General features: G+C 37.1%; 1 protein-coding gene across 1 annotated transcript in view; it reads right to left on the reverse strand.

Moving 5' to 3' along the window:
- Positions 1–16,867, reverse strand: part of GTF2E2 (general transcription factor IIE subunit 2) — a 69,541-nt gene that overhangs the window by 1,879 nt on the left and 50,795 nt on the right. Inside the window, exons 6-7 of the mRNA XM_037526005.2 lie at positions 14,277–14,370; positions 1,177–1,292 (exon numbers count right to left, since the gene is read on the reverse strand). Of these exons, the coding sequence (XP_037381902.1) occupies positions 1,177–1,292; positions 14,277–14,370 (210 nt within the window). The remainder of the gene's footprint in view (positions 1–1,176; positions 1,293–14,276; positions 14,371–16,867) is intronic.

Raw genomic sequence — 16,867 nt, forward strand, 5'->3', positions numbered from 1 at the left:
ATGGAACTAACCCACATATGGAGCAGCAGACCTGTTCTGCTCCCCACTCTGTCTCTTGTGAATCCTCTCACCTCCCCCAACCTAAAAACAATACTATCTGGTCCCTAAGGGATATGAAAGTAAATGACAATTTAATGTGATCAGGCAGGACTGAGGCAGAGCCAGGCACCAAGACCAAGAGGCTCCTGGAACAAGGATGAGGAGATTTTAAAGGGCAAGGGCCTCCCCAGTGGCACAGCGGTTGAGCGCTGGGTTGCGAAGCTGCCCGCAGCCTCTGCGGCACCGGTTCGATCCCCGGCTGCTCCCCAGCCACAGGAGGAGGGTCCCACATGGCGCGCAGACCTCTCCTGCCGCCCGCTGCTCCCCTCAGCAGTGTACTTCGGTCCTTCTGCCTGCTCTGCTCCCCGCTCTGGCTCTGGTGAATTCTCTCACCCTCCCGCGCTTCTGACTGTACCCAGTGCATGTATAAACAAAAACAAAACAAACAAACCAGCAAACAAATAAATAAAGCATGCCTCTAAAAAAAAAAAAAAAAAAAAAAAGATTTTAAAGGGCAAGATGAGAAAGCTGGCTCCTGTTAGAAGCTTAAAGAGGTAATAGGCGGGTACTAGAAAAGAGTTTGGTACGGCTGGAGCTTAAGAGTAGGACGGGGCAGGAGGGATGATGGGGAAGTTCTCACATGACTAGAGGGCCTGAGACAAAGACCTGGCACTCAATAAAGGAGACATGATCTGGTTTGCATCTGACCAAGATCACTAGATTAGGACACCTAGAAAAAAACTGAAGGAAGAACTGACTACCTGGGGGCCTCCCTGGTGGTGCAGGGGTTAAAGTCTCAGCACTATCAAGCTATTGCCAGCCACAGCATGAGTTTGATCCCTGGCCAGGGAGCTGACTCACAAGGCACAGCAGACCTCTCCTGTCTTGCCCACTGCTCCCTTCAGCAATGTATTTCAGTGGATCTGCCTGTTCTGCTCCCCACTCTGTCTCTGGTGAATCCTCTCACCCACCGTACCTCTGGCCTGTACCCCAGTTCTTGTATGCATAAATAAGTAAAAATAAATCTTAAAAAAAAAAAAAAAGAACTGATTACCTGATCTTCAGAAAGCAAAACAGGAAGCAGACTAACACTTCAAAGAACAGAGGATTACATTTTTTCCCCTAGAGATTACATACCACTTTCTTTGGTCCAGAATCTTGCATGGAAGAAATACCCTGTCGTTTCAGATAGTCCTCAATTTTCTCTTCATCCATTGAATCCACGGTGACACTCCTCCACAGTTTCTGAAACTCTGTGCCAACAAAATAGTAGTTATTTTACAAAAGATATCTATAAGCTAAACATGATCAAAATCCAAGCTATAATTATTATTTCCTCAGGTCTAAATTAGCACATCTGAAATTTCACTATAAAAACCAAAGATGTAAGATAAGAACATTCAAATACAGAAACCCTAGAAGCAGAAGGGCCTGGGAACATGAACTACATCATTTCAGACCAGATCAGCAGTAGTCTATTTTTAGAGTTATAAACAAAGGTGCTGTGACTGAGGCCTCCTGCTTTCCTGGGGGGGAAAAAAAAAAAGCAGTTGACAGACACTCTCCTTTTGTTCCAAAGCTCCAATCGCTCCACTGAAATAATTTCCTGCTCATCACCCCTGTGCTTAGTCAATTTATTTTCCTTCCTACAGGTAAAAATAAACATGTAGGGAGACTAGGAACCAAAATGTTTTATGGGAATGAGGAGCAATAAGAATAACCTGTGGTTAGTGAATAAGAAGTCAGGGGATAGAGGGGAGACGCTTAGCTACATTCCTAGAAAACAAAGGAGAAAGACGCTCCACTTGACTTACATCTTGTCCTAAGAAACCATGGTCCCTCTGTCACATCACTATTTTTGCAACAAAAATATATCACAACTGGGAAATGAAACTAATTTCTGCATCTTAAATTCTGCCCCTAGAGACATGCTCAAATAACCAAGTTTCACGTCATTATCAACATTTACTTTCAAACACGAAAAATGTCATAATAGCAAATTATAAGGGGCCTCCCCGGTGGCACAGCGGTTGAGCGCTGGGTTGCGAAGCTGCCCGCAGCCTCTGCGGCGCCGGTTCGATCCCCGGCTGCTCCCCGGCCACCAGGGGAGGGTCCCACATGGCGCGCAGACCTCTCCTGCCGCCCACTGCTCCCCTCAGCAGTGTACTTCGGTCCTTCTGCCTGTTCTGCTCCCCGCTCTGGCTCTGGTAAATTCTCACCCTCCTGCGCTTCTGACTGTGCCCAGTGCATGTATAAACAAAACAAAACAAACAAATAAAAAAAAAGTTCCCTGAGCAATCTCATGCTATTTGCTCCAGCTTCATCCACACAAAAACATGCCTCCTGAAGGCATCTGCAGATTCCTAATCAAGGCAGTGATGAACCAACCCCTTGTTGCATTCCAGGGCCATTAGCTTTTTTGTAGGCTGCCCACATGATTCATTCACAAGCCATAAATCAAGTAGGCACATAATACTGCAAGGAAGATTTTTCTCCTTTCTCCTATTTTCCTCTTCCTCTTTCTCTTTCATATTTTAATACATACTCATGAAGCAAATGTCCAAACAGATGGGACCCTACTGATACTTAAGAAATGTGCTACCTATGACACACTGAAGAGCTTTTTGTTGATGATGACTAAATGCAAAAATGATATATGCTACAAAAATTTCAACTTGGACACAAAGTTATTTAAATCCAAAACATCTCTAAACAAAAACTTCTAAATTTCTATTTTTTTTTAAGATTTATTTATGCATACAAGAACTGGGGTACAAGCCAGAGGTGTGGGGGGTGAGAGGATTCACCAGAAACAGAGTGGGGAACAGAAACAGGCAGACTGACTGAAAGACACTGCTGAGGGGAGCAGTGGGCAAGCCAGGAGAGGTTTGCTGTGCCATGTGGGTAGCTCCCTGGTTGGGGATCGAACCCGTGCTGCAGTGGCTGTGGATAGCTTCATAGGTTGTGTTTTAACCCCCTGCGCCACCAGGGAGGCCCCCTCGATAGATGTTTGGCGCTCTTTAATATACCCACTGAACCTTTATCTACATACATTATGTAAATAATTTAATGGATTACAACTTTTTGTATGACTTTCTCAGCTTCCTGAATGGCAATAGCATTTCAAGAAAAGAACATGCTATTTTCTATTGTCTAGGCACCAGAGTGCTAGTGCTTACATTTTTTTTTTTAAGATTTATTTATTTATACAAGCACTGGGTACAGTCAGAAGCGCGGGAGGGTGAGAGAATTCACCAGAGCCAGAGCAGGGAGCAGAGCAGGCAGAAGGACCGAAGTACACTGCTGAGGGGAGCAGCGGGCGGCAGGAGAGGTCTGCGCGCCATGTGGGACCCTCCTCCAGTGGCCGGGAGGCAGCCAGGGATCGAACCGGTGCCGCAGAGGCCGCGGGCAGCTTCGCAACCCAGCGCTCAACCGCTGCGCCACCGGGGAGACCCGGAGAATTGAACTCTTTATTGATTAATGTTCTTCTTTATCTTTGGTAATTTTCGTTTTGAAGTCTACTTCGTCTGATATTTATACAGTCATTCTAGCTTTCTGATAACTACTGTTTGCAAGGTAAATCATTTTACAGCCACTTAGCTTTAACCCATGTCTTCTAAAGTGAGTTTCTTACAGATACATTTATACTGGAGTCCTGCTTTTATATCCAATGTGAAAGCTGTCATAACTATTATAAATGACATATCTGTCTTAATATATGTACATAGTTTTAAAGTAAAGAAAAAGGTACGCTAGATGATTTAGTATCTTAAGACAAAAATGTCATAATTACTGATTTCCGCTTAACATAATTATTAATATAGGTAGAATATGGGCCTCCCCTGGTGGTGCAGCGGTTGAGCACTGGGTTGCGAGGCTGCCCGCGCAGCCTCTGCAGCGCCAGTTCGATCCCCAGCCTCCGGCGAGGGTCCCACATACACAAAAAAAATATATAGGTAGAATAAAATCTACCTCCTTGCTCATTATTACTCCATTTCCATTTACTTTTTACCCCTTATGTTCTATGTTCAATTGGAATAACTGAATATATTTTTATGATTCTCTTACCTCTATTACTGCCTTATTACTTATACTTTGAGATATATGACAAATAACATTAGTTTTAGGTGTATAAAAGCACAATGATTTGATATATGTATATATTACAAAATGATTACCAAAGTTTAGTTAACATACATTACCATACATAGCTACAAATACTTTTTCTTGTGATGAGGACTTTTAACATTACCTCTCCCAGAAACTTTCAAATGTACAATACAATATATTAACCACAGTGGCTTTTTTAAAGAACAGTTTTAGCAGTTGTCCTACGGTTTACAATATACACATATAATAAATCAGAGCAGACTCTGAAGAAAATTATACCAGTTAATAAATTTTATTTCTTTTTTTAAAGATTTATTCATTTATTTATACAAGAACCGGGTACAGGCCAGAGTTGCTGGGGGTGAGAGGATTCACCACAGAACAGGGAACAGAACAGGCAGAGCTACAAAAATACACTGCTGAGTAGAGCAGCGGGTGAGACAGGAAAGGTCTGCCGCTCGATGTGGGACCCTCGCCGGCCGGCAGGGATCGAACCAGCGCTGCAGAGGCTGCAGACAGCTTCAGTGCTGCGCTCAACCGCCTGCGCCACCAGGAAAGGCCCAGTTAATAAATTTTTTAAAAATTATACCAGTTAACAGAGTGTTAAAGATCTTTTAATAGCATACTTCCTCTGTTGACCTGAGTTACTGACATAAATTTTACTATAAGGTATGCTCTAAGTATAAAATACATTTCTTAATATATTTGCTTTATAGTCAGCTGTTTTCAGAGTAATTAAAAATGAAAATTTAACAAAATTTTAACTAGAAAATTGTAAATTTTATATTTACCTTTATTCCATTTAGTTGTATATGGGCCTAAGTTGTATAGGTCTAAGTTACTATCAATTATCCGATGCTTTTTGTATGAGGAACTTCTTTAATATTTCTGGTAATGCAGGGCTGATGACAACAAATTCTTTCTCTGAGAGTGAAAGAACTACTATGATAAGAGTATTTCTCCATTTTTGAAGGATTCTTTTTGCAGAGTACAGAATTCTGGGTTGAAAACTTTCCCCTTCTGGTCCTTTAAAGATGTCACTACCATTTTTTGGATTGCATGGGTTAAAATAAAATCTGCTATAATTCTTTTTTCCTCTGTAATAAACACTTTCAGTACCTTCAATATTTCATCATCAATTTTCAGTAGCTTGAATGGTACACCTATATACTTTTGTCCAGATTATCTTGCTTCCCTTCTCTGAGTTTATTTGAATCTTTGGTTTAGAGGATCTCATTAATTTTGGGATATTTTTGGCCCTTGTTTTTCTATTCCATTCTGTTTTACTCATGAGATTTTAATTATATACTCAGACCATTAGATATCATGTCAATTGGATGCTCTTATATTTTTCACATTTTTCTTGTTGCATTTCAGTTTAGATAATTTGTATTGACCTATTTTCAAATTTGCCTATTTTTCCCCCTTGATTACCAATTGTACTTAATGAGTTTATTGAAGGCATTCTTTACTGAAGTCTGTTACTGTGTGATCTTCATTTCTGGAATGTTCATTTGTCTCTCTCTGCTGAAATAACCTACCTAATCATGAATTCTGTCTGCCTTTCCATTGGAAGTCTTAACATATTAGTTATTTTATATAGAAATATATTCCTAAGAATTTGCTTCCTCCCTTGTCTCAATAGTGTGTTGCTTTTCCTTGTTTTATGCTTCGTAATTTTTTTCAAAGCAGGATATCCTCTGTGAGACAGCTGGAAACCAAGGTAAATTGTTTATGTGCCTGGACGTGGGCACGCCTTTCCTGCTGGTAGGCCTTCAGTGTGTGGAAGCCGAGTCACTATTTTCTGAGTATGAGCAGCAATCTGTTGATAACTGTGGTTACTCAGAGTGAGCCACAGATTCAAATTGTTCTAGTTATACCTTATGTTTAGGTTAGAGGCTCATTTCAGAGGATTGTTCTCAGTGTCTGCTTGGCCTATGGTTTCAGGTATTCCCTTTATGCTGCACCTGATGTGATCTGTCTGCCTCCACACTTTGGCAACTCTCAAGCAATGTCAGCCACCTGTCACTGGTCTGTTTGCTGGCATGAAGTGGGTATTTTAGGCAAGCACTGTGTTCCTTGGTTTCTGGGAGGTGGCCCTCTCAGTGCTCCTGCCTGTTTTTCCCTGGGCTAAAGTTCTGGGCCCGATACTATTCCTGCCCACTTTCCCAGGAGTAGAGGAAAGTTTTTCTTCTGCTCCCTTCTCACATCCGTTTAAGGCTTTTGTCTCACAGGAAGGGAGAAGAATTCAGGCCAGACTTGATGTTTCCTGAAGTACCACCACTTCCAGTCTGCCCATGAGGGCAGCACCCTTGCCTTAGCCTCTATCAGTGAAGTTGATGGGGAAGAGTCTATAAGAGGGTACAAATTCCCATTGTGCCTGCAGCCCCCAGGGGCTCTATATTCTCTTGTTAATTCACACGAATCCCTTAGCAGTTTATTTAAAAAATTAACTAATCTGAATGCATTTATTTTGTATTTCCCAGGTGAACAGCGCTTGTGACCCATCTATTTTTTGGAAATGTCTGTCTCCTCAAATTTGGGGTTAGGTGGTTGCCCTGCAAACTCAGAATTCTGATGGATTCAACGAAGCTATAAATTTGCAGCTGTGTAGTGGTTGTTGTTAGGATAGAAACAATACTTTCTCCAGTTTTCTCTATTCCTAAGTGGAAGCTAACATTCCCAACTATATACTTAAGTCAACCTTTAAGAACAAGGAGGTCAATGTGACTATCTCTGCTTAATATATGTGTGAGAAAAATTAGCTTTAGTTAAACTTCCAAGTCAGCAATAAAACTATTTCCCTAAATGGAAGGACGCATGCATAATTACTACTTAAAATAATCATAATTTTACAAGTCAAATTTACCAAAGCTGTTGAAGGAAATATGCCACACGGAAAAGTTCTGGCATTTTGAACCATGACTTGTTAAATTCTAACTACCAATATGTAAAAATTATATACATTTATTTAGAGTATTACATAACTGTGTACTTCTCTGAATAACAGAAAAAGGTAAAGAAAATAAAAGTAAACATGATAAAGACATCCTTAATCCAGTGGTAAATTTCATTCAATATGCTTTATCAAACCTCTATACAACCAAAAATGCAAATTTTCAGTTCCTTTAAGACTGAAAATGCACTTTTCTACTTGACCTGTAACAGAGCTTATCTATTTTATAGCTTATATATCACAGAGACAATAATACCTAATAAAATAGTGAGAGTTATGGCCTGGAAAGCTAACCTGTATATTAATGTGCCACCAAAGAGAACATACGCCATTATTAATTTTCAAGATACAAAGGAATTAAAAATACATTCAGACAAAATTTAAGTACTTTCCTTTTGCTAAAAGAAATGTCATGAGTTATTTTCAGAGGAAAATCCCCAAATACAAACTCTTTGATGTTTTTTCCCCCAATAAAGTATTTCTATTTTTTTTTTTAAAGATTTATTTATTTATTTATTTATACAAGCACTGGGTACAGTCAGAAGCAGGGGAGGGTGAGAGAATTCACTAGAGTCAGAGCAGGAAGCAGAGCAGGCAGAAGGACCGAGGTACACTGCTGAGGGGAGCAGCGGGCGGCAGGAGAGGTCTGCGCGCCATGTGGGACCCTTCTCCAGTGGCCAGGGAGCAGCTGGGGATCGATCCGGCACTGCAAAAGCGCTTCGCAACCCAGCGCTCAACCGCTGTGCCACCGGGGAGGCCCTAGTATTTCTATTTTAATCCCTGCTTTTGCATCAGCTCAATACTGCTGCAGTGCTTAAATATTACATCTACTATATACTAGAATTGCATAAATGCTTAAAGAAGAACACTGAAAGGCAGGGGCTAATTTTACAGGTAGGATTTCATAGGATCACAAATTTAATTACTTTCTAATATTATGTGAAGATAAAAAATGCAGAGTTGACTAAAGTAAAAACAGCCTCCGTTGTTCTTCAACTTTATAAAAATCATTGTAAGGAAATACAAATTAAAATCAATATAATTTTTTTCCATGAGGCTGACAAATCAACTAAAAACATCAAGTAATGGTGAAGGTAAAGAAATGGATACTTTCTCACACATCTGTGAAGGGGTAAAGCAGTGCAAAAAATTGAGGCAAACTCTACAATGGGTATTAATTAGGTGAAAGTTGTGAAAAACATTTTTTTAACTATGCCTTATCTATTGACCCAGCAACTCCATTTAAAGAATACTACATTAAATAGCTAGTCAGACAAGTGCACATATATTTTTGTGTCTTAATTGAGCATTATTTATAACATATAGCAAAAAATAAAAACAAAATTCCTACTGGTGGAGCATCAGAAAAATAGTTTTAAAGTATATCCATAAAACTGAGTACCACATGGCCATTAAAAAATAATGAACTAGGGCCTCCCCAATGGTGCAGTGGTTGAGCGCTTAGATGTGAAGCTGCCCGCAGCCTCTGCAGTGCTGGTTCGATCCCCGGGTGAGGGTCCCACATGGCGCACAGACCTCTCTGCCACCCACTGCTCCCCTCAGCAGTGCACTTCGTCAGTCTGCCTGTTCTGCTCTCTGCTCTGGTGAATTCTCTTACCCTCCTGTGCTTCTGACTGTACCCCAGTGCTTGTATAAATAAATAAATAAATCTTTTTTAAAAATTTTAAAAAATAATGAACTAAAAATAGTAACAAAACTCCAGGGGAAATAACTACTAAGAGGAATCCTGAATTTAAGGACAGAGTTGAAATTTTTAAGATTCCAGGCAGAAAAGAACAAAGTACCAGCAATGGGTATAAACTCAGATTGCCACAGACCTCACTCCATGAAGAAACAAACATCATATAACTACAAAAGATCACTGCTAATGTGGCCCTGGCCTTATAAATTGGATGTTTCTTTGCTTTCTGCCTAATCAAATGCAAAACTAAAGATCCACCGAGTCAATAATCAGATAACTTTAGTCTGTTACTTCCTACCTGAACCCCCTCTCTAGACACACACACACACACACAATCTGATACTTTGTAAATCTGGCTCCATCTCATGTCTTCTTTTTTCATAGAGATCTCTGAGCTCTACCCCTTCCATTATATTACCAACTTACCACACATCTCATTTATTTCCTTCCTAGCATTTGATACAATCTGTAATCATTTTTTATTCTATATACTGTCTATTTCTCCCCTTTAGGATAAATGTAAATTAGACTAGTATATTTTCTTCATTACTGTATCCACTACATGTAGCCAAATGATAGAGGCATACAACCAGAGGCCAATAAATACTTGTTAAATAGGTTCATGAATAAATAAAAGATTGTTAAAAAAAAATCCCAGAAAATATCAACTGTCAAGGTTAAAAAACTATTAAAGCTGTTCACAAAAGCCAAGATATGGAAACAACCCAACTGTTCGAAATGGATAAAGAAGATGTACATATATAGATGTAAATAAATACAATGGAATACTACTGGGTCATTAAAAAAAAATTCTTGCCATTTGTGACAATATGAATGGACCTTAAGGGGATTATGCTAAGTATAATCAGTCAGAAGGAGAAAAATACCCCATGATGTCATTCCCTATGGAATACAAAGAAGATAAAAACAAAACCTTAGAATGACAACAGAATGGTGGTTACCAAAGGGGACAGAGGGAGGAAAAAACAAGTAGAAAGGGCTGATTAGTTGGCAGTGAATGATGACTGGATATTTATGATGGTATGGTGAGAAAATGTACTCCTGGAAACTCTACCATATGCAGTAAGTTGTTAAATTTTTAAAAAACGCTTCAACTCAGGAAAAAAACATGCTGCTATAAAAAAAGGAAAGTAACAAGAGACTGAAGCTTATAAGCTAATACCTTTATGTTTAATCAGACTGCTTTAAGATAAAAAGAAAACCATTTTCTATGTCAAAGAACCAAAACAATTATACAGTCCCAAACAAATAATGGGAGAATACTTCACATAATACAGTAAATATAAAATGAGGTTTCAGAACTTTTTCAAAAATTTAAAACCAATGATATGTTTCTATAAGATACCTAAAACACAAGAAAACAAGCATAAAGTAAATGAATGGGCAAAATATGTCAGCTTAAAAAAGCAAGGAATTATGACAATGTGAGATAAAGGAGCATTCCAAGTAAAATAATATTTAACAAAATTAAGAGGAACACTTTGTAATAATTATTGCTATAATCTTTAAACTATGACTGTCGATAACATTTATAACCAAATACTCTGTAGGAATGCAGACAAAGCAGTAACTATAGGAGGTACAGGCAAAATTAACAAAATATAAAAGTGACAAAAGATGTTATTGTGTTCTCAATACTGCTCAGATGAAGCAGTCAAAAAACATATAAAGGGTGAACTGTTAAGATTATATTTTCTTTTAAATAAAAAAATAGTAAAATGACACAAAAGTTAGCATAACAATGAAGAGAAAGCCAAAATACAAAGTTAGCAATAAAAAAGAAAAAAAAATTAAGCTGTAGTACCATACTCTGCACAATTGTATGCTATTAAAACAAATTTTCCACCCTTTCTCCTATTTGTGAAAATCCTGACTGAGAGTACCTTGTACATAATAAGCTTTCAGTAAAAGTTTGTTAAATAAAAATTTGCAAAGTATTTCAGTTCTTTTGTGCTGGGGTGGGGGAGATGGAAGAATGAAGCAGATGGGGTACAGGCACAGGTGCCTTGGTGGAGGGACAGTTAAATAAACAAACTGTAATTTTCAAATAGATAATGATTTTTAGGAAAACATTTACCAAAACTGATATACAAGATAAAAACTTAAAGGTGGCCATCACCAAAGAAGGTATTAAAAACGTGAAAAAAGCAAGTTAGATACACTGATTCACTGATTTATACATAGATACATTGATTTATAATCTTTAAGTTAACATTCTCATAAAGGAGAGGAAAATTAGGAAAGGGAGGAGGATAAAAAAACTAATTTTTATGAATTCAGCATTACTTACAAATCAAAAGCTTTCATTAAAGTGAAAGCTTACCATACTAAAACAAAAATTCTTAAAATATATTAGTAAAAAGAATCCAAAAAGACAAAGGATTATTATAGGAGTATAAGAATTGTTCAATATTCAGAAACCTAGTAACACGTATCATCACATGTTAAATAAGTCAGCAATAACAAAGATCTTTAAAACTGCAAAAATAATTCATCATTACCTTCCTAATATCTTCCTAATCTACATGGCTATTTCACTGATATAAAAAAAATATACACACATATCCAATGTGAAGGTATGTGATACTTGCTGCAACAATGGTAAATATTTAAAAATCCATTCATCATGTACACCTAAAAAATATAATACCTAAGCAAGCATATAGCATTTACAGAATATCTGTGATGGAAACTAGAAAAATAATTATAAGCTATTTACTGAACTTACCTCAAAATATGTAGAATTTTATTAAAAAGTATACAATTGGGGCCTCCCTGGTGGCACATGGGGTTAAGACGCAACCTATGAAGGTATCCACAGCCACTGCAGCACAAGTTCAATCCCCAGCCAGGGAGCTACCCACATAGTACAGCAGACCTCTCCTGACTCACCCACTGCTCCCCTGACCAGTGTATTTCAGTAAATCTGCCTGTTCTGCTTCCCACTCTGTCTCTGGTGAATCCTCTCACCCCCCACACCTCTGTCTTGTACTCCAGTTCTTGTATGCATAAATAAATCTTTAAAAAAAAGGTATACATGATTACTTTTATAATGGCAGGGTTGCATCCTCATACTGTCCTTATCAGTCAAGTAATAAGGAGATGGAAGAGTTTAAGCCAACAAAGGTTATATAAAATGGCAAATAAAAACAGGTAATATTAAGGAATAGAAACACAGGTAAAAGATGCACAAAGAAAAGGCTAATAAGCAAAGTTAAAACAATGGTATCCACAGAAAGAGTGCACAAAGCTTAATAATGTCTTAATATATGAAAACTGCTAAAAACAACATACACAATTGAAATTTCTCCAATAAAATATTATCAAGAAATTCTAGTTTCATACTACTCTTACACAGAGCCACTGCAGCTATCATGCACTTGCCTCAACTTAAACATCTGCTTACAGACCAGGTCTGCTATACTATGCTGCCATCTGCAGAGCTGACTTAATAAAATAACCACTGAGATGTTTGTTGCTTCCTGAAAGGGCAAAGATAAATGGCAGGAAAACTAAAACTAGTCATATTCTATATAGAGAAATGTTGGAAACGGGAAAGGTAAGTTCATTAGCAATGCTTCAAGCTGAAAATCATGAAACAGTTATAAGCACATAACATAGCAATATGGCAAAAAAAAAATAAAACCAGTTAGGAGCTGCCACAAAAGAAAGGCACTAGAACTAGGGGGAAAAAAGCACAGTTGCTTTTTATTATAAGATCTTCTTTACTATTTAAACATGTGATACTTTTTTTGATGGTTTTTTTTTAATACTACAAATTCTTTTTCAAATGGCCTGCGTGCCTAAGACTGAAAGAATCAGTTGTCAGTTTTAAATCTGAAAGGATCTTAAAAATCTTAAAGATATACTTTTAAAACAAGAAATCAATTAGAAATTATGAAAGTTTACATAAAAGCAAAATCCTACATACAGGAAACTCAAAAGTTCTAAAAGATAGATAAGCAGTTACCATACCTTTCTTAAGTGGGTACAATCATTACATGTGAAAGTTTAGTAACTTGCTTACACACAGAGTTTATCCTATTGTTAGAAGGGGCAGCAATAAAGAAAGGAAATACTCTGTAAATTTTTTTTTAAAGATTTATTTATTTATTTATACAAGCACTGGGTACAGTCAGAGATGCGGGAAGGTGAGAAAATTCAACAGAGCCAGAGCGGGGAGCAGAACAGGCAGACTGACGAAATACACTGCTGAGGGGAGCAGAGGGCAGCAGGAGAGGTCTGCATGCCTTGTGGGACCCTCGCCCAGCGGCCGGGGATCGAACTGGCGCTGCAGAGGCTGTGGGCAGCTTTGCAGCCCAGTGCTCAACCACTGCGCCACCAGGGGAGGCCCATACTCTAAATTTTTACTTAACAAACTTTTAATGAAAACCAACTACATACAAGGTACGGTCAATCAGGATTTTCACAAAACACATTCCATTTTCTAAAATCAAGATCCTCTAAGTAACTTCAACTGACTGAACTTTACAAGTACCACACATCCGAACTTTTACAGTCACATAAACAAAAAACCTTACGTTTATTATGCAAATTACAAATCATAATCAAGGCACATTTAGACTAGTAAAGGGAGAACACCTATAAATGCATTTCTTATACAAAACTATCAATTCAATAAAATCTCTTTTTACTTAGTGCCATAAAGAAGGGTAAATATGACTAGTGGGTTGGCACAGCAAAAATCTTACTACTTTGAATCTAACATTACTATTCTATTTACTACTTTTAAATTGTTAAAATATTTACTGTTTGTATTACTTTTGAAAATTTATAAACTAATGTTCAATTCTTGCTATTTTATAAAACTTCAAAATTGGTACAAGTTTAAAGAAAACACCTTATTTGTTTAAAGGAGAATTCTACTTACATAGCAAAGAAATTTCTCAGACTAAAACTTTTTTTTCACTTTTTACATGACAAATATTGACAAGTATTTAAAACTGTAATCCAAAAAGACAGACATCATACATTTAGTCAATGACTCAATATATAATTTAACATTCGACCCTATAATTGCAAGAAAGAAAAAAAAAATCCTCCTCCTATTTGATAATTAAAAGATTTTTAAGTAATTTTAGAGAATATCTGTCACTAACAAAGTTTATCCTTTTCCCCATACTGCATCAAATTTTCTTAACAGGATAGGAAATCATATTTGTAAACTAACAGAAATAAAGAAGTAAACTCCTATTTGGTACAGATGAACTATAAGAATAAGAAATCATGAACTTTCATAACCATGAGTACAACCTAAAAGTCATTCAAATTACACATTTCGAATTTCACTCTGATTAACAATGTTAGATATTTCTGTTCTAAGAAGTGAAAAAAAGCAGATTTAAATATTAAAATATTATAAATTCTGTCACCTTAAATTTGTAGTATGTTTGCAAAGGTAGGAAATTCGAATACAAAAAGGCTTACCTTCATCCACAGTAAACTGACAGCTCTTATCATTGAAGAAAAGAACTTTCTTCTTATCAGGACGATTTACACATAGTATCTGGTCCCCTAAAGCCTTAAAGATAAGGAATTTTTTTTCAGTTAACTCAAAATTACCTCACCAAAAACTTTTTTTTCTGTACAACAAATGACTACCATTTTAACCCTCAATGTTCCATTAAGATCCACTAGACCTAGTTTCAGTTGGGTTTCAATCTTGAAAATTCTATTTTTTAAGGATATCTCAAAACTTTTACTCTTAGAGGTTTTATAAAGGGGGAGAGAAAATTTACACTTGTTTTTAAAAAACAATAAAATTCAATCTATGTTGCAATTACTATTTGGGTCCACTGGCTCCTTTTATTAATCTAGAATATATCATGGGATCTTCATATTCTTTTTCTCTATCTTGAAATACTTTGTTACTTACCCATCATTACCCACCAATTACTTCCAATTATACTTTCAAAAACTAAAATAACAAAAAAATGACTAAACCATCTAGAAGCATGATACAACAATGAAATGAAGAAGTCATCTTCAGTTTTCTTACTGCACTGCACAAGCACTATCAGAAGGATATAAGTTATTGGATTAGTTTTGTTGTCTTTTAGTTTTCACTGAGTACTGCTGACAACTCCAAGTTTCTCATTTTCTACTGTTCAGAACAAAGACAACAAAAGTGACATAAATTCTTTCACTATTACTGATGAATCAGAATGCGAATGTAAAAGCCTAATAGCCGCACTCCCCACTAATAATGATGGTGCAACTCATCATAGAAATAAAGTCTCCAACTATGTGTGTTAGATGATGATACTATATATAAAAAACCTTACAAAAAACCTTACAAAAATCAGTGGGCCTCCCTGGTGGCACAAGGGGTTAAGCACCGCACTATGAAGCAATCTGCAGCCTCTGCAGCCCAAGTTCAATCCCCAGGCGGCCAGGAGCAACCCACATGGTGCAGCAGACCTCTCCTGCCTTGCCCGCTGCTACTCTCAGCAGTGTATTTCAGTCAGTCTGCTTGTTCTGTTCCCCACTCTGTATCCGGTGAATCCTCTCACCCCCCGCATCTCTGGCCTGTACCCCAGCTCTTGTATGAATAAATAAATTTTTGAAAAAAATATCAGTGACTTCACGACATAGGCATATATCAAATCACTATGTTGTATACCTAAAACTAAATAATATTATATGTCAATTATACCTCATTAAAACTAGAAGGAAAAGTAAGACTCAATGAATGAACAACACACTTTAAGGACAAAAAGGAAATAAGATACTTTCATTCAGTTAGTTATTCAATAGTAAGGCTTTTCTTGTACAATATTATGTGATAAGAACCTGTAGTATCATCTCATTTTACTAAAAGGACATATAAAAATATTCTCTCATCCTTGTTGTATGTTTGCCAGAATGTACCTGTCACAGAAGTTTGCTGTGTTAAATTATTAAAATGTGTAATTCATGGGCCTCCTCGGTGGCGCAGTGGTTGAGCACTGGGCTGCGAAGCTGCCCACAGCCTCTGCAGCGCCGGTTCAATCCCCGGCTGTGGGCGAGGGTCCCACATGGCACGCAAACCTCTCCTGCCGCGCCCACTGTTCCCCTCAACAGTATACTTTGTCAGTCTGCCTGTTCTGCTCCCTGCTCTAGCTCTGGTGAATTCTCTCACCCTCTCGCACTTCTGACTGTACCCAGTGCTTACATACATACATACATACATACATAAATAAATAAATAAATAAATAAATAAATAAATAAATAAATCTTTTAAAAAAAAGTGTGTAATTCAAATGTTTTCACCATCTCTTTTTTATTCTTATTTATGTAATTTATTCATAATATAAGCATTTAAAGAAAATGAAATAGACTTCATTGAACCCAGGTGGATAATGGTAATGATTACATATGTGAAGTAAATGAAATTAACTTGAAAGACATAAAAGGTACAGATAAATGGAAAAACATTCATGTTCATAGATTAAAAGACTTAATATTAAGATGTCAATAACAACCAAACCACCTACAGATTCAATATTATCCCTATCAAAATTGCAATATTACTTTTTACAAAAACGGAAAAATCCATGCTAAAATATGGAATCTCAAGGAAGGCTGAAAAGCAAGCCAATCTTTAAAAAGCATGAAACTAGAAGCCTAAAACTTCCTGATTTCAAAATATATTCCAGAAGATTATGGGGAAATGACAAAGTAGGAAGCATCTGTCTCCCAAAGAATCTGTCTCCCAAAATAGACAACAATTGAATTGGCAGAACCTGCATAAATATTTTGAATCTCCGGAATCTATAGAAAAGTTGTTACTTCCAAGGAAAATCTTGGACAACATCAAAGAACCGGACATTGGAAAACAACCACATAAGCTGGGAATATTAGAAAGTAATCGTGTATGGGAAGAGAAACGTTTAGAAAAGACCTGGGAAGAGCTTAAGCTTATACATATAGGCAACATCATATGTGATAGTGAAAAACTCTAATATTAGGGACAAGGCAAGGATGTCCACTGTGATGTAACAGAAAATATACACATTGGTCTCTGTTCCCAGTTCCTA

Source organism: Talpa occidentalis, unplaced genomic scaffold, assembly GCF_014898055.3.
Source record: "Talpa occidentalis isolate TD23 unplaced genomic scaffold, MPIMG_talOcc4v2.1 talOcc4.4, whole genome shotgun sequence".
NCBI classification, from domain to species: domain Eukaryota; kingdom Metazoa; phylum Chordata; class Mammalia; order Eulipotyphla; family Talpidae; genus Talpa; species Talpa occidentalis.